The 27,635-nt window shown below is 39.6% G+C and overlaps 1 protein-coding gene across 1 annotated transcript; it reads left to right on the top strand.

Moving 5' to 3' along the window:
• On the top strand, positions 1–27,507 carry LOC128663942 (uncharacterized). The gene is made up of 2 exons (XM_053718547.1): positions 1–4,060; positions 27,401–27,507. Exons 1-2 carry the CDS (start codon positions 1–3, stop codon positions 27,505–27,507), a joined length of 4,167 nt encoding a protein of 1,388 aa, XP_053574522.1.
• The last annotated feature ends 128 nt before the right edge of the window (positions 27,508–27,635 follow it).

Raw genomic sequence — 27,635 nt, 5'->3', positions numbered from 1 at the left:
ATGGCGAAGCATTTTCCAGAGGAACAACCAAGCGATAAGCTTTTTAATAAATGCTGCAATAAAGGAAAAATAACATTACCTCATATACAAATTTCACCACTGATCCAACAACTAATGACTGGACATCACACACATTCAAAGAATTTTATGCAAAATATCCGTTCTATAAATAGTGCATTGGCGTTTGCATCAATGGGAGCAAACATTGCACCACCTCCAGGATATGGCCCATACTGTTTTAGAATAAATGGCCAAATTTATCACCGATCTGGTGCTTTGCATCCAGAAAATGATGATCAACGCAAATTTGCACAACTCTACATTTTGAGTCCTGAGGAAGCTGTGGACCAACGAGCAGCACTAAAAGAAAATTCAGGATGTCACATTGAACTTTTGAGGGAGTTAAGTTCATATATGTCTCAGTATAACCCTTTTGCAAAAGCATGTAAAATGCTCTATGAGGTAGAGCAAGAATGCATCCATGAAGCATCTTTAAATGGAGTTCAAAATTCTAAAGTTTCAATGGTAATTCTGCAAGACAGAACATCAGATTACCAAAGATATAACGTACAAAGAGTTAATGAGGTTGCTGTTATTTTCCAAAATTCTGATGGTGAACCTCCTCTTGAACGTGACCTTCTTATTCATTGCCGATCTACAGATCAAATAAAAAAAACTGAAAGAATAAGTGTTTTAGATCCTAATCTTGAACCATTGCTGTATCCTTTGTTGTTTCCATATGGGGACCAAAGTTGGGGTTCCAACATTGCTCTTAACTACAGGCCAACATCAATTAGTGATGTACAAAGAAGAGTAACCACCAATCCAAGGATAAGAGTTAGCCAAATGAAATACTACTCTTACAGAATTTCAATTAGGGATCAATTCAATCCTTTCCTTAGTGCTGGCAAGTTGATGCAGCAGTACTTTGTTGATGCTTATGTCAAGACTGAGGCCAACAGACTCAACTATATCCGTCAAAATCAATCTAACCTTCGCATTGAAAAATATACAGGATTAATGGATTACATTCAAAGTGAGGCTGCTGCACAGGGCCTGATGCCTGGAAAAGCAGTTATTTTGCCATCATCTTTTCAGGGAAGTCCACGAAATATGGCCCAAAACTACCATGATGCTATGGCCATTGTTAGAAAATATGGAAAACCGGATTACTTCATCACCATGACCTGCAACCCTAAATGGCCTGAGATACTTGATAACCTATTAGAAGGTCAAGCAGTGGAGTTCAGACCAGATTTGGTAGCAAGAGTTTTCAATCTCAAATTAAATTCTCTTTTGAATGATATCTTGAACAAACATGTTCTTGGAAGTCCTTGCGCAAAAGTGCATGTAATAGAGTTTCAAAAAAGAGGATTACCACATGCTCATATCCTTTTAATATTGAAAGCCGAAGACAAGCCAAATGATGCTGAAACCATTGACACTTTTATATCAGCTGAAATTCCTGATGAACATATTTATCCAAGACTACATGCTATTGTAATAAAGCATATGATACACGGTCCATGTGGAGAACATAATTTAAATTCTCCATGCATGGTTGATGGTAATTGCAGCAAGAATTTTCCTAAAAATTTTCAAGAAGAAACTTTAATTAATGTTGATGGATATCCGCGATATCGGAGACGAAAAAATGAGACCACTGTAATTGTCAAAGGGAAAAAAATTGACAACTCATGGGTAGTTCCATATAGCCCATACTTCTGCTTGAAATACAACTGCCATATAAATGTAGAGAGTTGTGTTTCTGTTAAAAGTGTTAAATATCTCTTCAAATATGTATATAAAGGTTACGATTGTGCAAATATTTCCATTAAGGAACATAATACACTACAGCATGATGAAATTCAAAAATTTTTGGACACAAGATATGTCAGTGCTCCTGAAGCTGTTTGGAGGTTGTATGGTTTTTTGATGCACCATCAAACACATACAATAATAAGACTTCAAGTTCATCTTCCAGGCGAACAAGATGTATATTTCCATAATGAAAACGTACAATTAGCTGCAGAAAAGGCACAAGACAGGGATACCACTTTGACAGCATACTTTAAGTTGAATGTTGATAATCATGCGGCACGTGAAATATTTTACTCTGACATTCCTCAACATTTTGTATTTGATGTTAAAACCCGTAAGTGGAATCCAAGACAAAGAGGAGCAGATACAACAATTGGCAGATTGTATAATGTAAATATTTCATCAGATTTGGAGAGATTTTGTTTGAGGTTACTGCTCTTGCACTTAAAAGGAGCAATATCCTTTAAGGACTTACGAACTGTTAATGGACAAGTTTGTCACACATTCAAAGAAGCTGCCCAAAAGCTTTCACTTTTAGATGATGACGCTACATGGGATCTTACACTTAACGAATCAGCATCTCAACAAATGCCTAAACAAATGAGGGAACTGTTTGCTTATTTGTGTATCTTTGTTGTCCCACCTAATGTCCCACAACTCTTTGAAAAATACAAACATGATCTTTATGAAGATTATTCACGTCATGAAGACCACATCGATGATTGCAAAAGTTGCAAAAATTTTGCATTAACAGATATTCAAAATGTTCTCATATTGCATGGTAAACGTTGTGAAGATTTTGGACTACCCAATCCATCAAACTTCATTCCAGAAATGCAATTCAACTATGTTACACAGTTGGAAGCCCAAGTTGGAGCACAACTTCAAGAAGCATTAAACATCGAGCAAAAAGCTGCATTTGACAATGTAATGTCTGCAATTGATAATGAAAATTTACCACACAGATGTTTTTTTATTGATGGACCTGGTGGAAGTGGCAAGACTTATTTATATAAAACATTATTGAGTACTTTACGTGGACGCACAGATGGAGTTCTTCCTGTTGCCTCTACAGGAATAGCAGCTAATCTCCTTGATGGTGGCAGAACTTACCATTCACAGTTTAAGCTTCCAATTCCATTACTGGAAACATCAACATCAAATATGAGAATGACTTCAAAAGATGCTGAGTTCATACGTAATGCTCAATTGCTTATTTGGGATGAGGCCTCAATGACACCCGGTATAGCTCTAAAATGTGTAAATAAGCTCCTTCAGGAAATTATGCAGAACAAGAAGCCCTTTGGTGGAAAAGTTATACTCCTTGGTGGGGACTTCAGACAAACACTCCCAGTTCTTCCTCATTGCAATAGAACTGCTATTGTGGAAGCTACTATAAAGTTCTATGATAACTGGGATAAATTCAAAATTTTAAAATTGAAGAATAATGTGCGTTCAGTGGATCCAGAATTTAGCAATTGGCTACTAAAATTAGGACAGGGTTCATTAAATAATTCAGAGGGCCTTCCTGAGGATTTAGTTGAGATCCCTTCCAAATTAATATGCCATGATTGTATCATATCTGAAATTTTTGGAAAAAGACTTCTTCCATCTGATCTTCACAGTTTTTCAAAAAAGGCCATTTTGTGTACAAAAAATTGTCATGTTGATCAAATCAATGAGCATGTATTAAATATACTCGATGGTGATGAAAAAATATATCTAAGTTCAGATTCAATTGACGATCAGACAGATGAAGATGCACAAAACTATCCCATAGAGTTTCTAAACGAATTAGCTCCATCAGGAATGCCTCTTCATAAGTTAAAAATAAAATTGGGAAGTATTATTATGTTGCTCAGAAATCTGAACACAAAAAGAGGTCTGTGCAATGGAACAAGATTGATAGTTAAAGATCTTAAGCCAAATCTATTAATTGCAGAAGTACTCACAGGAACAGCTCAAAAACAAATGGTGTTTATTCCAAGAATAGATTTAGCCCCTGCCAACACTGAACTACCATTCATTTTACGAAGGAGACAGTTTCCAAACAAACTTGCATTTGCAATGACCATCAACAAATCACAAGGTCAAACATTAGACAAAGTAGGAATATTCCTTCCAGAACCAGTATTCAGTCATGGACAACTTTATGTTGCAATGTCTCGAGTTCGTACATCATCTGATGTCAAAATTAAGATACTTCAAAGTTCAAAGCAAGGAAAGATATTACCAAACAGTGATAAAATTTTTACAAAAAACATTGTTTTTAAAGAAATATACTTTAAATAAATAAATAAGTTGTGTATTTTTATTTAGTTACAAGTAATTTTGTATTATTTAGAGCAACAATATTCTTCATGTACATTTTAAACTTTATTTTTTTTTTTTTTTTTTTTTAATTTTTTTTTTTTTGAGAATAATTTTTATTGTTTTTGAAAAAATGTATGAACATAAGAGCATCAAAAGCATGTACATACATATCAATAATACATATTACAATATTAACAGAAAATTACAATATGTAAAGCAATCACAGATAATAAAAGAGAGTATAGATGTTTTATCATAGTTGTGCATACTAATATCATAACTTAACCATAAAACATTACAGATCAGGTATATTAGTCAAAACAAATGCAGGCTGTGCCGAGCTATTTAATAGGCGGGGGAGGGGAAAAAGGGAGAAGAAAAAAAAAACAAAAAAAAAAAACACACACACAGACCAGAAAAAGGTATAGGGATGGAATTTTAGGGAGGGTTCAGTAAGGGGGGGGGATGAGGAGGGGTAGAAGTGTTCATATAGCGCTAAGTCGGTCCAACACCAAAGAACCACAATCACCCCGTATTATTTGCAGAGAGAATTACTTTGGGCAATATGCCCAAGTTTTGATCTGAAGGTCCACTGATCCATGGATGTGAGAGACGTAGGACTCCATTTTCTTAACAAAGTCCAAAATGTCGGTCACTTGCTCCCAAGAGGGTGCAACACGTTTTAGCCACATACGGGCCACAGCCAGTTTAACGGCCAGGAACAGGTAGATACAGAACAGTTTTTGAGGTAAGGTCAGCTTACCGGGCAAGATGTGAAACAAACATGAACTTGAGGACAGAGGTACTGAAATACCCCCCGAAGAGCAATACCGGATTGCTTTATTTTATTTTAATTTACTATAAATAAAAATATGACTTTATGTCTACATTAATGTTTATATCTTATGTTATTTTTTGGAATAAAAACATAAAAAATTAAAACCACATTTTGGCCCGTGTACACGGGCTTTAACACTAGTTGTACATAATGCAGAACCTCACTCTCTTTATTTTAAATAAACAGTTTAATAGGGACTGCACTAAGTTTATTTGGAAAGGAAAAAGACATGGATTATCCCTTAAAAAACAATCACCTAGATTACGAGTTTTGCATTAGGGTTAAAAAGCAGCGTTGAGAGGTCCTAACGCTGCTTTTTAACGCCCGCTGGTATTACGAGTCTTGCAGGTACAGGTGTACCGCTCACTTTTTTGGCTAGACTCGGAAATATCGCAAATACACTTACGTCAATTGTGTATCCTCTTTTTTCAATGGGACTTGCATATCGCCGGTATTACGAGTCTAACCAAAAGTGAGTGGTAGACCCTCTCCTGTCAAGACTGGTACCGCATTTTAAAGTCAGTAATTAAGAGTTTTACACTACAATGCCGTAGCATAAAACTCTTAACTAATGTGCTAAAAAGTACACTAACACCCATAAACTAGCTATTAACCCCTAAACCGAGGCCCCTCCCACATTGCAAACACTAAAATAAAATTTCTAACCCCTAATCTGCCGAACCGGACATCGCCACCACTATAATAAACATATTAACCACTAAACTGCCGCACTCCCGCCTCGCAAACACTATTTAAATATTATTAACCCCTAATCTACCGGCCCTAACATCGCCGACACCTACTTACATTTATTATCCCCTAATCTGCCGCCCCCAACGTCGTCGCCACTATATTAAATGTATTAACCCCTAAATCTAAGTCTATCCCTAACCCCCCTAAATTAAATATAATTACAATAAATCTAAATAAAATTACTACAATTTACTAAATAATTCCTATTTAAAAATAAATACTTACCTATAAAATAAACCCTAAGATAGCTACAATATAACTAATAGTTACATTGTAGCTAGCTTAGGGTTTATTTTTATTTTACAGGCAACTTTGTATTTATTTTAACTAGGTACTATAGTTTTTAAATAGTTATTAACTATTTAATAACTACCTAGTTAAAATAAAGACAAATTTACCTGTAAAATAAAACCTAACTTAAGTTACAATTACACCTAACACTAAACTATAATTAAATTAATTACCTAAACTAAATAAAATTAATTACAATTTTAAAAAATTATCTAAAGTACAAAAAACCAAAACACTAAATTACAGAAAATATTAAAATAATTACAACATTTTTAAACTAATTACACCTACTCTAATCCCCCTAACAAAATAAAAAAGCCCCCCAAAATAAAAAAAGTCCTACCCTACACTAAATTACAAATAGCCCTTAAAAGGGCCTTTTGCGGGGCATTGCCCCAAAGTAATCAGCTCTTTTACCTGTAAAAAAAAGTACAAATACCCCCCCAACATTAAAACCCACCACCCACACAACCAACCCTACTCTAAAACCCACCCAATCCCCCCTTAAAAAACCTAACACTAACCCCCTGAAGATCACCCTACCGTGAGACGTCTTAACCAAACTGGGCAGAAATGGTCCTCCAGACGGGCAGAAGTCTTCATCCAAGCCGGGCAGAAGAGGTCCTCCAGATGGTTGAAGTCTTCATCCAGACGGCATCTTCTATCTTCATCCATCTGGCGCGGAGCGGGTCCATCTTCAAGACATCCGACGCGGAGCATCCTCTTCATCTGACGGCTGATGACTTAATGAAGGTTCCTTTAAGTGACGTCATCCAAGATGGCATCCCTTCAATTCTGATTGGCTGATAGAATCAGCCAATCGGAATTAAGGTAGAAAAAATCCTATCTCACGGTAGGGTGATCTTCAGGGGGGTTAGTGTTAGGTTTTTTTAAGGGGGGATTGGGTGGGTTTTAGAGTAGGGTTTGTTGTGTGGGTGGTGGGTTTTAATGTTGGTGTTATAAGCTTGTATAATGTAGCTATTCCCAGAGAACCTTAAGTGAAACAGGCTTATACAAAAGGTTATTACCAAGGGAGATAGCTGATTTACTTAGTATAAGTTCTTTTTATAACACTTTACAGAATCAAAAATAAAGTGAATAAAACAGATGAAATGTAGCCTTTGTATGTTTTACACACTTGTAAAGAATTGTGGTCTTTAAATATAGAAGGCAGCAAACAAGCAAATTATAGGTACTTGTATAAGAAAAGCAGAATTTTATAGCACAGTCTTTTTTAGTCAAGCTTATAAGTGAGTACCTGATTTGCAGTCTGCAATGTCCATATATCAAAAGTTATCAGGTTACAGCAGGCAAAGTGTGTGATACAGAGAGAATGGGAGAGCTAGATTAAACCAGGTGTAAGCACTTTAACAGGGTGTATGTCAGCAGAACTTTGGATATCAATATATACAGCTAGAGACAATTGTATATAAAAATAATGATACTTGCGAGTGAGTGAGTTTAGAACTGCAGAGAGCGGAGTTGGCACTGAGACAAAACGGATCACAGCAGGGAAGCTGTTCGTATTTCCTGGTTGCGGTATACGCTCAGTAACGGAGCTGGCTGAAAGGTCAGACTGCGGAGCTAACACAGACTTGATTGAGTTGCTGCCAAAGTCTGTTTTAAGTGTAAAGAGGCAGGAAAAATGCTTCTTCGGTTTTGAAGCTGGTGAGATGACAAAACGATTTCCTTAAACAGGTAGAAAAGCAGGATCTGAAGAGTTTAGCTTTAGAGCTTGAAGCAGAGTGGGAACTACAAACTTCAATTATCAAGCAAAGCACAGGTGTACTGAACACACCTTTAAAGGGAGGTGAAGGAGTGGGTTGGTCTTAGTACTTAAAGTTACAGGTATATGACAGATCCCCCCTTTCAGGGGCGCCCCCTTCCCGGATCCAAACCCGGTTTGTCAGGATGCAGATGATGGAAGGATGTGAGCAATTGGGTAGCATGTAAATCCCTAAGGGGTATCCAAGAATCCTCCTCATGACCATACCCTTTCCAATGAACCAGATACTCAATTGTTCTACCCCGGTGGTGCGAATCCAGAATTGATTCCACTTCGAAATCCGTTTGATCTTCTATCAGCTGAGGAGAGTCCTTGATGACTTGAGGAATATTAACATCAGAACCTTGATAGGGTTTAAATAGGGAAACATGGAAGGATGGGTGTATCCTGTAAGATGCAGGTAGATCAAGAATTGCTGCATTAGTGTTGATCATTCTTTTTACCTTGAACGGACCTATGAACTGGTTAGCCAGTTTTTTGCTAGGTACCTTTAATTTGAGGTTTTTTGTTGAGAGCCAAACTCTATCGCCAACTGAGTATTGAGGTGTAGTTAGATGTTTTTTATCACAATAACTCTTTTGGTTACGTTTAGATTTCTCTAAGTGAATCTTTAGGGAAGTCCTAGTTTGTTTCAAATTAGAGACATAATCCAGAGCATAAGGCGATTTTGAGGTGGAGATGAAGTTGGGTAGAGTGGTTGGATGGTAACCATAAGTGGCAAAGAAGGGTGAAACTTTAGTAGAAGAGTTGATGGAATTGTTATATGCGAACTCTGCAAGTGGTAACCATTCAATCCAGTCATCCTGGTTCTGTGAGATATAACACCTTAAGTATTGCTCCAAAGTCTGATTCAGTCTTTCAGTAAGGCCATTAGATTGGGGATGAAATGCTGTTGACATTCTAGAGGAGATTCTTAACAATTTACATAGTTCCTTCCAAAACCTGGATGTAAATTGAGTCCCTCGATCAGTGACTATAGAGGTCGGTAATCCATGGAGTTTCACGATGTGATCAAAGAATGTTTTAGCTGTTGTGAGAGCGTTTGGAATTCTCTTAAGAGGTATGAAATGAGAGAGTTTAGTAAGATGATCTATAACCACTAATATGGTTGTAAATGTATTAGATGGTGGTAATTCGACTATGAAGTCCATTCCAATCATGGTCCAAGGGACTTCAGGTATAGGTAATGGTTTTAGTAAGCCAAAAGGTCTGTGGTGTTCTTTTTTGCAAGCTACACATACATGACAATCTGACACAAATGTAACTACGTCTTGTCTTAAACCAGGCCACCAGTAATTCCTTGTTAATAAATCCTGGGTTTTAGTGATTCCAGGATGACCAGACATGGGGTTCGTATGATGTAGATGTAGGATCTCCTTCCTTACAGAAGGAGGAACGTATAATAAATCATTGTAGAAGTATAATCCTGAAGTGGCGTCCTTTACGCAGCATGATGGAATGGTAGAATCTTTTAGTAAAGCTAGTAAAATGTCTTTTTGTAGGCTTGAAGTTACAGCTATAAACTTGGTCGACGGTATAACTGTTTGTTGTTCTTCCTTTTCATTATGTTTAGTAAAAGAACGGGAAAGAGCATCAGCTTGGATGTTCCTTGAACCTGGTCTATATGTTATCTGAAAGTTAAATCGGTCTAGGAATAGAGACCATCGGACTTGTCTTGATGACAAGGTCTTGTTCTTTCTAAGATATTGTAAATTCTTATGATTTGTAAGAACTGTAAAAGGTTTGAGTGTCCCTTCCAGTAGGTGTCTCCAGTGTTCCAGAGCACATTTGATAGCTAGAAGTTCCAAGTCCCCCACGGAGTAATTCCTTTCAGCTATAGACAGGAGTCGAGAGTAAAAGGCTACAGGATGTAGGACTGAAGTATCGTTTTGTTGTTGGGAGAGTATAGCACCAATACCAACAGTAGAAGCATCAACTTCTAACACAAATTGGAATTCGGGATTAGGAAGCTGTAGGATAGGAGCTGAAGTAAAACAATCTTTTAAATGCTCAAAAGCTTGTTGGGCTTCTTCAGTCCAAGCAAGTCGATTCTTACCGGTTAGCTTAGTTAGAGGTTGGACAATGGATGAAAATCCTTTGATGAATCTCCTATAAAAATTAGAGAATCCTAAAAACCTCTGAAGAGATTTTACAGAGGTAGGTACAGGCCATTTGAGTATGGATGTAACCTTCTCTGGATCCATGTTTACACCGTTAGGGGAGATTATGTAACCCAAAAATTTCATTGTCTTTACATGGAATACACATTTCTCAGCCTTGGCGTATAGCTGATGTTCTCTTAATCTAGGCAAAACCCATCTTACATGTTTTATATGATCAGTTAGATTTTTGGAGTATATCAAAATATCGTCTAGATATATTACAACACACACATTCATTAAGTCTTTGAAAATATAATTTATAAAAAATCTAAATGTGGCCGGAGCATTAGTTAATCCGAATGGCATAACATTGTATTGAAAGAGACCATAAAGGGTTCGGAATGCTGTTTTCCATTCGTCACCGCTTTTTATCCTGATTAAATTGTATGCTCCCTTCAAATCTAGTTTGGTATAAATGGTTGCATCTGTTAACCGTTCAAGTAATTCGGGTATTAAAGGAAGTGGATACCTATTTTTAATCGTAATAGAGTTTAATGCTCTATAATCAATGATTGGGCGTAAGGTCCCATCCTTATTTGTGACAAAGAATATGCCTGCTGCTGCAGGAGAGGTTGAAGTAGAAATTAAACCTTTCCTTAGATTATCATCTAGGTACTCTCTGAGGAATTTTAATTCTTTTTGAGAGAGTGGAAAAATTCGGCCGAACGGTATGATAGACCCAGGTTTAGTATCAATGGGGCAATCATAAGGTATGTGTGGGGGTAGATTTTCGGCTTCCTTAAGGTCAAATACATCTGAAAAGTCTGAATACTGCAAGGGTATATGAGGGTGTAGAGCTTTGATTTCCACACAGGGAAAACAGGTAGCAGAGCAGTATGGGGAAGAAAAAGTTACTGTGTTACTGCACCAGTCTGTATGAGGGTTGTGTTTTCTTAACCAAGGATAGCCCAATATTAAGGGGTGTAGTGAGCTAGGAATGATATCAAACGTAATGTATTCTGTATGACCCATGTTACAAGAGACAAGTAAGGGAACAGTATGGTGTGTGATTGGGCCCTTTAAATAGGTAGAGCCATCAATAACCTTCACATAGATAGGGGTTTGCTTTTGCACACAAGGTATTGTATTAGTATATACAAGGGTTTTGTCAATAAAACTACCATAAACTCCAGAATCAATCAGCGCCTCAGTCTTGAGATGATGCTGGTCCCACTGCAAAGACAATGTGAAAGTTAATTGTGATTCATGAATGTTATCAGTAATTGGGTTAACTATAAGAATCTTACCCCTTTTTTGCCGGTTCAGAATAGGGCAGGATGAGACACTGTGTTCTTTATTCCCACAGTACATACAGAGGTTTGATATCCTCCTTCTCTGTTTCTCTTCTTGGGATAATGGTCCACGGATGGCCCCAATTTCCATGGGCACAGGGGCTGTGGAGGTCTTTTCAGCATGAGAGGGTGTAAACCTTTTGAGGTAAGTCTCTGGGTGTTGTTTTTCGGCTCTCCTCTCTCTGTATCGTCTGTCCATTGCTATGCATATCTTTATGAGGGATTCCATGGTGTCTGGAGGTTAAATGCGAGAGATCTCATCCTTAGGGTGTTCAGAGAGACCTAATCGAAATTGGTTTTTTAAACTTACAGTATTCCACTGCGAATCTGTGGCCCAGAGCTGAAAATCTGCCACATAGTCCTCAACTGGACGTTTGCCTTGCTTCAGGGTGCGCAAATGTGTTTCTGCTGTTAACTGAGTGGTGCAATCCTCATACAAGACAGCCATCTCCTTAAAAAATTCACTGATAGAATTCATAATGGGATCATCGGTTTCATAAAACTTATCAGCCCACGAACGGGGATCTCCAGTTAGATAAGAGATGGCAGTACAAACCTTGATCTTGTCAGTATAATATGTCCTGGGCTTCATGGAAAACATCAGCATGCATGCATTTCTGAATTCACGAAAGCGTGTTCTTTCACCAGAGAAAATACGTGGAGGGTTAACCTGTGGTTCAGGGTGATCAGCCTCTTTCCGTGAAAAAAAATCATTCATTAACCTCTTCAGTGTGTGGTTTTCATTTTTAACTTCAGTCAAACCTTGTGCTAAAATTTCAACTTTCTGGTTTAAGGAGGCTATTTCAATTGCCATTGAGGCAGGATCCATGATTTTCCTAAATACAAGCTTTAAAATTATAATGTATATATTTTAGTAGATTTCTTTATAGGCTTGGTAATTCTGTTATAAGCTTGTATAATGTAGCAATTCCCAGAGAACCTTAAGTGAAACAGGCTTATACAAAAGGTTATTACCAAGGGAGATAGCTGATTTACTTAGAATAAGTTCTTTTTATAACACTTTACAGAATCAAAAATAAAGTGAATAAAACAGATGAAATGTAGCCTTTGTATGTTTTACACACTTGTAAAGAATTGTGGTCTTTAAATATAGAAGGCAGCAAACAAGCAAATTATAGGTACTTGTATAAGAAAAGCAGAATTTTATAGCAAAGTCTTTTTTAGTCAAGCTTATAAGTGAGTATCTGATTTGCAGTCTGCAATGTCCATATATCAAAAGTTATCAGGTTACAGCAGGCAAAGCGTGTGATACAGAGAGAAGGGGAGAGCTAGATTTAACCAGGTGTAAGCCCTTTAACAGGGTGTATGTCAGCAGAACTTTGGATATCAATATACAGCTAGAGACAATTGTATATAAAAATAATGATACTTGCGAGTGAGTTTAGAACTGCAGAGAGCGGAGTTGGCACTGAGACAAAACGGATCACAGCAGGGAAGCTGTTCGTATTTCCTGGTTGCGGTATACGCTCAGTAACGGAGCTGGCTGAAAGGTCAGACTGCGGAGCTAACACAGACTTGATTGAGTTGCTGCCAAAGTCTGTTTTAAGTGTAAAGAGGCAGGAAAAATGCTTCTTCGGTTTTGAAGCTGGTGAGATGACAAAAGGATTTCCTTAAACAGGTACAAAAAGCAGGATCTGAAGAGTTTAGCTTTAGATCTTGAAGCAGAGTGGGAACTACAAACTTCAATTATCAAGCAAAGCACAGGTGTACTGAACACACCTTTAAAGGGAGGTGAAGGAGTGGGTTGGTCTTAGTACTTAAAGTTACAGGTATATGACAGTTGGGGGGGTATTTGTACTTTTTTTTTACAGGTAAAAGAGCTGATTACTTTGGGGCAATGCCCCGCAAAAGGCCCTTTTTGTAATTTAGTGTAGGGTAGTGCTTTTTTTTATTTTGGGGGGCTTTTTTATTTTGTTAGGGGGATTAGAGTAGGTGTAATTAGTTTAAAAATCTTGTAATTATTTTATTATTTTCTGTAATTTAGTGGGGGGTTTTTGTACATTAGATATTTTTTTTAAATTGTAATTAATTGTATTTAGTTTAGGTAATTAATTTAATTATAGTGTAGTGTTAGGTGTAATTGTAACTTAGGTTAGGTTTTATTTTACAGGTAAATTTGTCTTTATTTTAACTAGGTAGGTATTAAATAGTTATTAATAACTATTTAATAACTATTGTGCCTAGTTAAAATAAATACAAAGTTGTTTGTAAAATAAAAATAAACCCTAAGCTAGCTGCAATGTAACTATTAGTTATATTGTAGCTATCTTAGGGTTTATTTTATAGGTAAGTATTTAGTTTTAAATAGGAATTATTTAGGTAATTGTAGTAATTTTATTTACATTTATTTAAATTATATTTAAGTTAGGAGGTGTTAGGGCTAGGGTTAGACTTAGGTTTAGGGGTTAATAACTTTATTATAGTGGCGGCGACGTTGTGGGCGGCAGATTAGGGGTTAATAAATGCAGTTAGGTTGCGGCGACATTGGGGGCAGCAGAATAGGGGTTAATAAATATAATGTAGGGTTCGGCGATGTTGGGGGCAGCAGATTAGGGGTTCATAACTATAATGTAGGTGGCGGCGGTGTCCGGAGTGGCAGATTAGGGGTGTATAATATAATGCAGGTGTCAGCGATGTCAGGGGCAGCAGATTAGGGGTTAATAAGTGTAAGATTAGGGGTGTTTAGACTCAGGGTTCATGTTAGGGTTTTAGGTGTAGACATAAAAAGTATTTCCCCATAGGAATCAATGGGGCTGCGTTAGGAGCTTTACGCTGCTTTTTTGCAGGTGTTAGGTTTTTTTTCAGTCAGCTCTCCCCATTGACCCCTATGGGGAAATCGTGCACGAGCACGTTTTAGCAGCTCACCGCTAACGTAAGCAGCGCAGGTATTAAGGTGAGATGTGGAGCTAAATTTTGCTCTTTGCTCACTTTTTTGCGGTTAACGCCGGGTTTCTAAAAACCAGTAATACCACCGTTGTCTGCAAGTGAGCGGTGAGCTTAAACTGCTCATTAGCACCGCACCCTTGTTAACGCAAAACTTGTAATCTAGGCGAATGCTTTTCCATATATGAAGTGCTATAATACCTCAATGATAGCTCGATTTGCAGTCGATTGGATCACTCAAAAAAATCACCTTATGAATCTCCAAATTGAGGAGAACATTGTATCTCCATTCTCATTAAAAGCTATCCTGCATTGCCCTATACCTCATTTGCCAGGAATAATTAGAAACTCTATCGGAATCCGTAACGTGATTATTGCATGGCAAAAGACATGCTCAGCTCTTGATATAAACTGGCGTTTCTTCCCTGTACTGCCTATTTGCAGCAATCCGCTTTTTCTACCAGGAGTAGACTCTGGGATATTTAATTTCTGGCAACAAAAAGGTTTGGAGGACGTAAATCAATGTTTAGAAAGCGCAGGTATAGTCAGAACTTTTGAATCACTATCACAGGAATACAATATTCCTAAAAATAACTTTTATGCGTACCTACAACTCAGGCACTTCATCTCAGATTATAGAGGTTCAAAATTAGAGATAAATCGATTTGGGAAATTTGGGGATTATATCAATTTGTATCGAAATGGAATTTACTCTATTTTCTTATTGTATAAGATATTGTTGGCCAAACAAGGTCAACTAGCCTTAAATACATTATTAACGAAATGGAGGTTTTTCTTTCCAGAGATAACAGCAGAGAACATACAAGCAAGTATTAATTGGGCTAAAGACGCTCCAGTATCTTGTTCATGGAAATAATCACATATTCAATTAATTAATGATGTATATATTACACCTAAAAAGTGATCTAAATGGAAGGATAGTGAAACCAAGAACTGTCTTAAATGTAACTGTGCTGCCGCAGATATCCTACATTGTATCTGGTATTGCCCAAAAATAAAGCAACTAAAGTAGTACTACAGCCCTTCCACATCTTTTTCCTGTTTTCATGGTCCGATACAAAAATTTTTAAACTACTCAACACTGCCATAATGATCGACTGTATACTTATTCTACAGAACTGGAAAAAAGGCTGCTCCAACTATAACCTCTTTTAAACAAGCTATATATGCAAATAATATTTTTGAACAACTGAACACCTCCACAGCTTCTGCTAAACAGATCCAATCATTTTTCGATAAATGGTTGGGAATTATTCTCGTATGCTCTCTAAACACCCAACTTGATCTTACCAGACAATTCCACAAATCTGATAACTTTATAGCTTTAACGTTAAGGAATATATTTCCCCACTGTTGGTGCTAAGCTCGGAGCCCGTCCCTGGTCTGGTGTCAGGTTTTAGCCCCCTCCTCCCCACCTTTTTTTTCTTTCTTTTTTTTTTCTCTCCGGTTTTGTTTTGTTTTTCTTTATTTGTGTATCTATGTTAAATGTATAAAAATAATAATTCATGTACAAAGAGTAAACTGATTTTCTTAGGTTAGTCTGATAAGCCCGTCACGTCAATACCAGTTGACAAAAGTACTATCTTGTTAATAACTATGATGTATGATATTTGATTCTGTTGGACTCTGAAATGTATTAGAAATCAGATAGGGAAGAATTTAAACAAATGTAGAATTCACAAAGAGTAATATGATTCTTTATAGATTACTATGTTAATGTCCTTTATGCTTGTAGAGGTATTGATTTATCTATATTTCTTTGTGTATTTCTTGATAAGAGAATTATCTTGTTAATAACCATCAGGCTAGTTTGTTAAGTTCTTCACGCTAAAAGAGATATTTACTTATTCACACTCCTACGTGTACTATTATCTAACAGAATCATTTTGTCAATAATCATTATCTAAGATATTTGATCTTGGGTTTTTTTTGTGCGCTTTTTTTCTGAATTGTATCATAAATTGGTTCATAAATAAATATTTAAAAAACAAAAAAACAAAACTGTATCTACTACTTGGGTCCTTCAAAAATTACGCCTTCTTGGAACAGATTTGTTTGCGCCAACATGGTCTTGTCTTCATACCTTTTCTAAATTTAACTATTTTGATATTTATGGTTATTCCAAAGCTGCTTTTGGCAGGAAAGTCGTTCAGAGCACAGTGACTGGCAAATAAGGACAGGTGGGACAAAATAATCACAGTTCCTAACATAGATTCTCAGCTTGGGTATTATATCACACATGTTATGGACACCTATGGACTCTCTTCACCTTAATAAAGAAAACAGAATTTATACTTACTGATAAATTTCTTTCTTTCAGGATGAGGAGAGTCTATAGGATCCGTCTGCATTTTTACTAGATGTGCGATAGTTCTTATTTAACCCTGCTTTCTGTCTTTCCTACCTTTTCTGTCTCTCTCCTCTGCTCGGCTATATGTAAACTGAGTGGGGAGAGGAGGTGGGAGGGATTAAACTCTTGTGAGGGTTATTTACCTCCTCGTAGTGGCAGGAAATATATCCCACATGTTATGGACACCTATGGACTCTCCTAATCCCAAAAGAAAGAAATTTATAGGTAAATTTAAATTATGTTTTGTAACCTATGGAAGTGAGCTCTATTGAGCGTAAAGCTACTATGCAATTGCGTGTGCTAGTATTACGAGTGGAGCGCAAATATTGGGCTTGTGTAAGTGCAATTTTGCATTTCACTCGTAATCTAGCCCTCTGTGTTTACAGAACATACTTATTTAAGGATTTTGGACAATGTTCCTAGATTATGTGTATGGTTACACATTTATTTGCATGTGCTTCAGAACATTCAATCTCATTACATATACACAAGTAGTGATTTTGCGAATGTTCGCGTTCGCCGCGGCAGGCGAACATATGCGATGTTCGATCCACCCCTATTCGTCATCATTGAGTAAACTTTGACCCTGTATCTCACAGTCTGCAGACACATTCCAGCCAATCAGCAGCAGACCCTCCCTCCCAGCTCCTGGACAGCAGCCATTTTAGATTCATTTGGAAGCTGCATTGTTAGTGAGAGGAGGGACAGTGTAGCTGCTGGTGATTTAATAGGGAAATTGATAGCTAGGCTAGTGTATTCAGTGTACACTACAGTCCTGAAGGACTCATCTGTTCTCTGCTGTAAGGACAGTACCCCAAAAAGCCCTTTTTAGGGCTAGAACATCATTTTTTATTTTTTTCCCCTGTGTAATCTAATTTCAGTTGCCTGCCTGCCTGCCAAGCCACTTGCCCAGTGCGACCACTCATATCTGGTGTAACAGTAGTGTAAATTTAAAATAAAAAAACTTTTTTGACTGTGAAACATCGGTCTGCTAGTGTAATCTAATTGCAGTTGCCTGCCTGCCTGCCAGCGTGTGTGCCAGGCACACTTGCCCAGTGCCACCACTCATATCTTGTGTAACAGTAGTGTAAATTTAAAAAAAAAAAAACTTTTTTGACTGTGAAACATGTCTGCTTGTGTAATCTAATTGCAGTTGCCTGCCAGCGTGTGTGCCAGGCTCACAGCGTATACTGTGCCCACTTGCCCAGTGCCACCACTCATATCTGGTGTAACAGTAGTGTAAATTTAAAAACAAAAAACTTTTTGGACTGTGAAACATCAGTCTGCTTTTTTGTGTCAGACTCACAGCGTATACTGTGCCACTTGCCCAGTGCCACCACTCATATCTTGTTTAATAGTAGTGTAAGTGTACATTTAAAAACAAAAAAAACTTTTTGGACTGTGAAACATCAGTCTGCTTTTTTGTGTCAGGCTCACAGCGTATACTGTGCCCACTTGCCCAGTGCCACCACTCATATCTTGTTTAATAGTAGTGTAAGTGTACATTTAAAAAAAATAAAAACTTTTTGGACTGTGACACATCAGTCTGCTTTGTTGTGTCAGGCTCACAGCGTATACTGTGCCCACTTGCCCAGTGCCACCACTCATATCTTGTCATACCTGATGTTTTAAAGCACGTTATTCCAAACAATTTAGGAATGTTAGGTGATTTATGCCCTTTATGGATTAAAACCAGACTCTGCATCAACTATGTAATTTTCCGTGGGAGTTTTGCCATGGATCCCCCTCCGGCATGCCACAGTCCAAGTGTTAGTCCCCTTGAAACAACTTTCCCATCACTATTGTGGCCAGAAAGAGTCCCTGTGGGTTTTAAAATTTGCCTGCCCATTGAAGTCTATGGGGGTTCGCCCGTTCGCGAACTTTTGCGGGAGTTCGCAAACCCAAATTTTTAGGTTCGCAACATCACTGAACATACTAGTATGTTTGTAACTGAACATACTAATTATATGTACTTTAATACTACCTTATTGTATTGCACTGCAAATTTAGTAGACACAGCACCTACAGGTTTTTTTCAGATCCTCAGAGAGTTCTTTGCCATGAGGTGCCATGTTGAACTTCCAGTGACCAGTATGAGAGAGTGTGAGAGAGATAACACCAAATTTAACTCACTGCTCCTCATTCACACCTGAGACCTTGTAACACTAACGAGTCACATAACACCAGGGAGGAAAAATGGCTAATTGGGCCCAATTTGGACATTTCCACTTAGGGGTGTACTCACTTTTGTTGCTAATGGTTTAGACATTAATGGCTGTGTGTTGAGTTATTTTGAGGGGATATTAGATTTACACTGTTATACATTCTGTACACTCACTACTTTACATTATAGCAAAGTGTCATTTCTTCAGTGTTGTCACATGAAAAGATATAATAAAATATTTACAAAAATGTAAGGGGTGTACTCTCTTTTGTGAGATACTGTACTACTTACCTGTACCTTATTTGCTAAGACATGTATCTTATTTTACATGATATAAATTTTGTATAGACAGAACGCCTTAGTTACATGAATTTTCTTTGCTAATTACATGCATCGTTTTATGCAGCATAGATTCTGTATTTTCAGAACATGCTAAACCATATGTAACTTTTTTTGCGAATTACATGTTCCTTTTTATCTGTATTGTAAAGTCTGTACAAACAGAACATGCTAATTATTTTTACTTTAATAAATAAATGTACCTTATTTTATACAGTTTAGATCTGTATTAATTGAACATGCTGATTACTTATACTTTAATTGCTTACTAAATGCTTTTCATTGTATGCCCTGGAGATTCTGTATACTCAACAGGTTACTTACCTGTACCTTATTTGCTATCCAGGTACTTTCTGGTACATAGTATAGATTCTTTATAAACAGAACATACTAATTACAAGTATCTTTTTGTAGCGAATATAAATGTCTTGACAGACCATACTAATCACATGTACTTTATCTGCATCATAGATTCTGTATAAACATAACATGCTAATTATATGTACTTTATTTAAATATATGTATCTTACTGTACGCCGTATGCACGCTCATAAGCCGACAATGTTTGTCTATAAGCATATTAATCACTTTGTGTTCATATTTATATTTGGATTTTTTTCTAAAAATGTATCATATATATTACATGTACATCTATAAGCGACATACAACTTACAAGGACTGCAAATGTTAATAGTCACTGTATGCAGATTAGGTATAGCTAAACCCAGTATTGTAACCAAAGGGTTTGAGTTTGTATACAGCTGTGAGTGCTATTTTTTTCTCTCACTTTTAAGCTAGTCCTTTATATATATTTTTATTAAATCTATCAATCACTTAAGGTCAGGTCCTCACTGCAGCTACATTTAGCCAACAAACAGCAAGCGCTACCCAGGTGCGGAATGAAAAATAGGTCGGGTCCTAAGCTTACATTCCTGCTTTTCAAATAAAGATACCAATAGAATGAAGAAAAATTGTTAATAGGAGTAAATTAGAAAGTTGCTTAAAAATGCATGCTCTATCTGAATCATAAAAGATAAAAAAAATTGGGTTTTATATCCCTTTAACATGGACTCTCAGCTTGGGTATTAAATCCCACGTTATGGAATTCCTATTAACTCAAAATCATTATTGGTTATTTGTAGAACAGATTCCGCTGCGCTATCATATGAAAGAAAACAAGATTTATGCTTACCTAATAATTTTCTTTCTGGATGACGAGTCCATAGGCAACGCCCATTTACATTTTTGGACGAAAGTTCTAATTTGCACCTCTGTAGTCTATCTATTGGGTACTAATCACCCGTGAGGGTCTCAAGGCGCTATGGGAGGGGGGGGAAGGGGGGCTAAGGAAAGACGATTCAGTCAAAGAGCCAGGTCTTGAGGTCCTTCCTGAAGTTTGTAAGGGAGGTGGATTGTCTGAGGTGCAACTGGAGGGAGTTCCATGGCCTTGCGGCCATATAGGAGAAGGATTTTCCTCCAGCTGTTTTTTTCTTGATGCAGGGGATGACTGCGAGTGATTGGTCGGCAGAACGGAGTTGTCTGGAGGTGGTGTGGAGAAATTGACACGGTGGTTGATGTATTCAGGACCGATATTGTGGAGGGCCTTGAATGCATGGGTTAGGAGCTTGAAGGTCATTCTCTTGTTGACGGGGAGCCAGTGTTGGTTCCTTAGGTGTTCGGTGATGTGGTTTTGGGGAGGGATGTCGAGAATGAGTCTGGCCAAGGTGTTCTGGATGCGTTGGAGTAGTTTCTGGAGCTTGATGGTTGACCCGGCGTAGAATGCATTGCCGTAGTCCAGTCGACTACTGACGCGGGTGAAAGATTTTCTAGTTTCGGTGGGGATCCACTTGAAGATTTTTCGCAGTAGGTGAAGTATTTGAAAACAAGTCAAAGAGACGGTGTTGACTTGGCGGTCCATGGAAAGTGATGAGTCGAGGATGACGCCTAGATTTCATGCATGGTGTGTTGGAGTTGGAGGGTGTCCGAGGGCTATAGGCCACCAGGAGTCATCCCATGCAGATTTGGTGGGTCCGAGGAGGAGAATTTCGGTCTTGTCAGTGTTGAGTTTGAGAAGGTTGTTGTTCATCCAGGTGGCAATTGCTGTAAGTCCTTCGTGGACGTTTTTCTTGGCGGTGGCGGGGTCTTGGGTGAGTGAGATGATTATCTGGGTGTCGTCGGCGTAGGAGACGATGTTGAGGTTGTGTTGTCGGACGATGGCGGCGAGGGGGGCCATATAGATGTTGAAGAGGGTAGGACTAAGAGAAGAGCCTTGGAGTACGCCGAAGCTGATTGCTGTGGGATTGGAGGAGAAGGGTGGGAGTCTGACTTTCTAGGTTCTGCCGCTGAGGAAGGAGGTGATCCATTCCAGGGCCTTATTGCAGATGCCAGCATCGTGTAGGCGCATGAGGAGGGTGCTGTGGTCTACAGTGTCGAATGCGACTGAGAGGTCTAGAAGGATGAGGGCGGCAGTCTCTCCTTGGTTGAGCAGGGCACGGATGTTGTCTGTGACAGCGAGGAGGGCGGTCTCGGTGCTGTGATTGCTCCTGAAACCGGATTGGGAGGGGTCCAAGATGTGGTTGGTCTCGATGGGGTCAGCTGTGGGTTTCTTCAGCAGGGGTTTCAGCTCTGCATGCTTCCAGTCTTCTGGGAAGGTACCAGTTTTGATGGAGTAGTTAATGGTCGAGGGTAAAACCCACTTTGTTGAATATGTGGTGCGGGCATGGGTCTGAGGGTGCTCCAGAGTGGATAGATTTCATGTTTCTGAGTGTGTCCTCCATGGTGAGGGGGATCCAGGTAGTCTGTATATGGTGGCGGGTGGTGGGTTTGGGTGGGTCGGCGGTGAGTAGTGAGTCCTGGAGCTCGAGGCTATCATACATGTTGACGATCTTGTGGTGGAAGTAGCGATGTTGTCGCAGAGGTCCTGGGAGGGTGGGGTGTCATTAGTGTCACTGTTGGGTTTGGAGAATTCCTTGATGACTGAACAGCACCTTGCTGTTGTGGGTTTTGGCGTGGATTCTGTCTAGGATAGCTGTTTTCTTTGTGGTGACGGCTTGTTTATAGGCGGATTTGTCTGAGGGGGACTTGCTGGATCTCCATGTTCTCTCTAATCAGCTGCAGTGGCGTTTGGAGTCCTGGAGGGTGGGGGTGAATCAGCTGACCTTGTTGGTGGGCTGGCGGCAGGACGGTTTCTTGAGGGGGGCGAGGGTATTTGCGCAGTCTGTGATCCAGTGATGTAGGTGGCGGGCGGAGGAGTTGGCGTCAGTGGAGGTCACTGGGGGGGACTTGATCAGGGTGGAGTGTTCTTGGGTGATGTTCCAGTTTCTGCGGGGTGGGTGGTGGTACTGGAGGTGTGTGGTGGGTTTGTTGAAGGAGAAGTGTATACAGTGATGGTCAGTCCAGTGGAGTTCAGTTATGTGGTTGACTGAGATGTGGTTGCCTGCAGAGAAGATCGGGTCGAGGGTGTGTCTGGCTATGTGGGTTGGGGCGTTTACAAGTTGCTTCAGTCCAATGGTTCCAAGGTTTTCCAGGAGGTTGGTGGTGTTGTGGTCATTGGGGTTGTCTAGATGGAAGTTGAGGTTGCCGAGTAGGATGTAGTCCTTTGAGGCGAGGGCGTGGGGTGCAAGGTGGTCGGTGATGAAGGCAGGACGTGGTCCTGGAGGTCTGTAGTTGAGGGTGCCATGGAGGGTGGTGTTGTGGATAACCTTGATTTTGAAGTGTAGATGTTCATAGTCAGGTGAGTGATCATCGGAGGTGGTTGTGACTTGGATGGAGTGTTTGTTGATGATGGCGATGCCTCCTCCAGGTCGGTTGCTGCGGTCTTTGTGAGAGATTTTATAGCCATCGGGGATGGCGATGTCCGGCGCTGATGTGGAGTTGAGCCAGGTTTCGGTGAGGAAGGAGACATCTGGGGAGGTGGAGTCGAGCAGGTTCCAGATTTCGATGGTGTGCTTGTGGATGGAGCGGGTGTCGAGGAGGATGCAGTTGAGGTTCTTGCAGCTGTTTGAGTGAGGGATGTTTGGTAGGTTTGTGGTTGGGAGGGTGGTGAAAGAGCAGTTGCGGCAGGTGAATGGTCCTCTGGTGTTCATCAGGGATGTGAGGTGGCATGTTGATGATTTACCGATGTTGAGAGAGCGAAGGGTGCTGGTGTTATAGCAGTGGCGAGTGCGGAGGTCATGGTTCGTGACGCTGGGTGCGGTCCAGCTGCTGACGGGCTTACCTCTGGCACACATTCTGCGCGCGACCGCTGCGCAGTCACAGAGCGACTGCAAGTATATAGAGGGGGGAAGGGTTGGAGCAGGAAGTCAAAACAATACAACAGGGCAGGGAGTCCCAGAAGGGACTGAGCAGAAGAGCAGAGAATGCAAGTATATAGAGGTGGGAGGGGGGAAGGGTTGGAGCAGGACGTCAGAACAATACAGCAGGACAGGGAGTCCCAGAAGGGACTGAGCAGAAGAGCAGAGAATGCAAGTATATAGAGGTGGGGGGGGGAGTCAGAACAATACAGCAGGGCAGGGAGTCCCAGAAGGGACTGAGCAGAAGAGCAGAGAATGCAAGTATATAGAGGTGGGGGGGGAAGGGTTGGAGCAGGAAGTCAGAACAATACAGCAGGGCAGGGAGTCCCAGAAGGGACTGAGCAGAAGAGCAGAGAATGCAAGTATATAGAGGTGGGAGGAAAGGTTGGAGCAGGAGGTCAGAACAATACAGCAGGGCAGGGAGTCCCAGAAGGTACTGAGCAGAAGAGCAGAGAATGCAAGTATATAGGAGGTGAAAGGGGGAAGGGTTGGAGCAGGAAGTCAGAACAATACAGCAGGGCAGGGAGTCCCAGAAGGGACTGAGCAGAAGAGCAGAGAAAGCAAGTATATAGAGGTGGGAGGGGGGAAGGGTTGGAGCAGGAAGTCAGAACAATACAGCAGGGCAGGAAGTCACTGATTCACTGATGGCCGAGAAGTGGACTGAAGGCCTAGACAAGAATCTATAATCATTGATTTGCTGACTTCTGTTAGAAAAACCATCATAGATATAGAGCCTTTTATGGTTCCCAAGAAATTACCCTTGTGCTTGGGACTAAGGAACTCCTTTCCCAAATTTACCTTCCACTTGTGAAAACGCAGGAAGGTTATGAAACCTTTGTTGCTGAAAGAATGGTGCCTGGACTAGAATGTCGTCCAGATAGGGCGCCACTGTAATGCCCCGTAACCGAAGCACCACCACCAGCCATTCCCATACCTTTGTGAGAATTCTGGGAGTTGTGGCAAAACCAAAAGGATGAACCATAATCTGAAAGAGTATGTCCAGAAAAACAAATCCTAGAAACCTGAGATGAGTCTTGTGAGTGGACACATGAAGGTACTTTGAGAAATTTATTTAGACTCTTGAGATCTAAAATAGGTCTGAAGGTACCCTCTTCTCGAGAACCACAAACAGATTGGAATAAAAAACACAGACCCTGTTCCTGTAGTGGAATTGAAACCATCACTCCCAGGTCTGAGAGGCCTGCTACGCAGTGTAAGAATGCCTCTCTTTTTGTCTGGTCTGCAGAAAATCTTGAAAGCAGAAACCTGCCTCTGGGGGGAAAAACCTTTTCAACTCTGTTGTTATCAGAGATAATTTCCGACAAACCAGGTCCAAACAAGGACTTACCCTTGTAAGGAGTTGCTAAATGCTTAGACTTATAGGACACATCCGCAGACCAAGGTATAAACCATAAGGCTCTGCGAGCTAGAGAAACCTGAAATCTTTGCTCCCAAACAGATAAGTGGAAGGGAAGCAACCGTAATAATGGAATAGTTAATTAAAAGCTTTTATCCAATCCTGGATTACATCCAGGGAAGTTACGTCCTGATAACAGACAACATATCAAACCAATATACCGCCGCATAAGTGACGGTAGCCATGCACACAGATGGTTGTCATTGTAAGTCCTGGTTTACATAAATCTTCTTGAGTAAACCCTCTATAGAACCCTTTGAAGGCCCAACTATCCTCTATGGGAATATACTCTTAGCTAAAGTGGAAACTGCTCCTTTCACCTTGTGAACTGCTTGCCAAGCCTCCTTAATAGAGCCACCTTAACTCAAAAGCTCGGTCAGGAACCGAAAAACCATCAGTCAAGGAAGGAACCTCAAAATATTTGTTGAATGATGTTGTATTGGGTACTTGTAAAGCGCAACTAAACACTCCTAAGGGACTCAAGGCGCTGCTCACTTTATCGACCTCGGGAGGATGAAAGGCTGAGTGGAACTCACCGGGGATCGTACCTGCAAACCTTAGGTTGCTACAGAGCTCAGCCACAGTGCCTTAGTGAGTTTAGCTATCTGATCGGCAAAAGAGATGCTGTCAACCAAAGTAGCTAAAACCTCCTTAAGTAACAGACTGAGATGCTCTAGCTTAAACCTGAAAGAAACTACTACAGTATCAGCAAGAGGAATTATACTGTCAGAAACTGAAATCTTATTCTCAGAAACTACCAAAGTATCCTTTTCCCCAGTCTAGGAGGGGACTTCTGAGATAGCAACAACCGTGACAGAAGCCTCGCTCACTGAATGTTAAATTTTCCTCTTACGCTCTCCCTGCAACCTGAGATTGCCTAGTACAAGTGGGAAGCGATGTCTTGCAAGATAACTCCCGAAAGAGTTGTGGAGGAAAAGCAGGGCACTGGATGAATGGACGCTAAGTTTTTTAGGACACTTAAGGAGAAAGCTGCGGCATATATTGAACATTGTCAGAATGCTTCTTGTCACATTCAAGACAATGTTGGCTTGGAAAATGTAAAATCCTCCCAGAACATGAGGAACAAAAATATATATTTTTTTAATTACATAAGCATCAAAAGGCATAATGCACATGTAACCTTTTTATTTTCATTTAACATAATAATGCTTACTGTGTCTTTACATTCCAAAATGTGCTATACATTTATTCCATTAAATGTAGAGCCAACAAATATGACGTAGGGCCTTTTGGACCAAAAGACATAAGTTGATTAACTTAAAATTAGATGGTACTGTGCCCTTAAATGACTAACTCAAATAGGGCGGTACTGTCTCTTTAAATGTTTAGAAATACCTTACATTTATACCATTAATAGTAGATATGTAAACATAGATGGTGTAGGGCCTCTTACATCACAAGTTGTTTAACTAAAAATTGGGTGGTACTGTGCCTTTAAATATTAAACAAAACAGTGCTTTATTTTTACAATATGGATTGCAACATACAAGCAGAAAAAAAAACGCAACTGTTGTCCCTTTTTGTCAGCTAACGTAAGGTTGACTAACAAACAGCAGGCAACGCACCACTCAAAACTAAACTTAGCATGCATAAGAAAGCCTCCCTGCTGAATGAACGCAGCAGAGGAGATCCCTTCGCTCAACATTTACCGGGACTGTACAAAGAAAGCGTGCAAACTTTCTTTAGTATGACATAGCGTAGCCTAGCTCCGCCCATCGTGGGCGTATCAAACTGGAACTCCCAGGCGGCTAATTAATAAAAATTGAGCCGTGGAAACAATAACCCACACCATAGCTATGTAAAAACATACCTCCCGATCGGCTAGAAAGTAAAATACAGCTGTCGGGAGTGGGGAGTTACGCTACCATGAGTAACCCCTAACTGGTATAAAAAGGCCAATCCAAGTTGGGTAAATAAAATAAGACCTGCGCTCTATAACTTATTATAACAAAATCAGCATAAAAAATAAGAGCCACTTCTCCACGTCCTCCAGTGCCTGCAACCACTGCCCAATAAATTATCCACACTCCCAGGGATAATGTCTTAAAGTGTCCCTGAAAATAATAAAGTGCCAATCTTTCTGTTGTCTTCCAGAAAATAAAAGTTAGCACTTACCTCAGAAATCTGCCCGGCAGTAAGGCAGCTCACACGGCTTGAGAGGTTTCTATTTTCTTCTCCCTCACATTGGCCTGTGGAAACAAAAAGTACTGAGTCTATTTTTTACCCCTCAGACTTTCACAAATAGGGCATCATATAATCTATGGGAGGCGCAGTGAGAATTATGTCCCACAAGTTCCCATTGCTCTAAAGCCACCAAAAGCTCTACTGTAGAGACTGATATGGACTATGGCTACACCCTAGAACAAAGCAGCACTCTCTGGCACTACTTTAAAAATAATAAACACTTGATTGAAGAATCTATTCTAACACCTCATTTTACCTCTTCCTATCACTAATGTAGGCAAAGAGAATGACTGGAGTGAGGGAAGGGAGGAGCTATATATAGCAGCTCTGCTGTGGTGCTCTTTGCCTCCTCCTGTTGACCAGGAAGTGAATATCCCACAAGTAAGGATGAAATCCGTGGACTCATCGTGTCTTTAAAAAGAAATAATTTATTGATTATGCATAAATTTTAGTTTATGCTTACAAAAATAAATCTGGCTCTGGAAATAGCCGAAGACTGCAAGCAGTCACCTTCTTCCACAAGCGGCAACTAATGAAGCTGCGGAATGCACATGCCTAATATATACTTTATTTTCACCTTAGGCACCAGTATTCCAATAGGAATAAAGCTAGAATTTGATGTAGGGTTGCACAGAGGACACAAAGGTTGACTATAATATGTTTTTAAAAGAAAAAACATATGTTGTC

Source organism: Bombina bombina, chromosome 1 (genome assembly GCF_027579735.1).
Source record: "Bombina bombina isolate aBomBom1 chromosome 1, aBomBom1.pri, whole genome shotgun sequence".
NCBI classification, from domain to species: domain Eukaryota; kingdom Metazoa; phylum Chordata; class Amphibia; order Anura; family Bombinatoridae; genus Bombina; species Bombina bombina.
The sequence above is the reverse complement of the archived record's forward strand: the minus strand, read 5'-3'. Positions and strand labels throughout refer to the sequence as shown.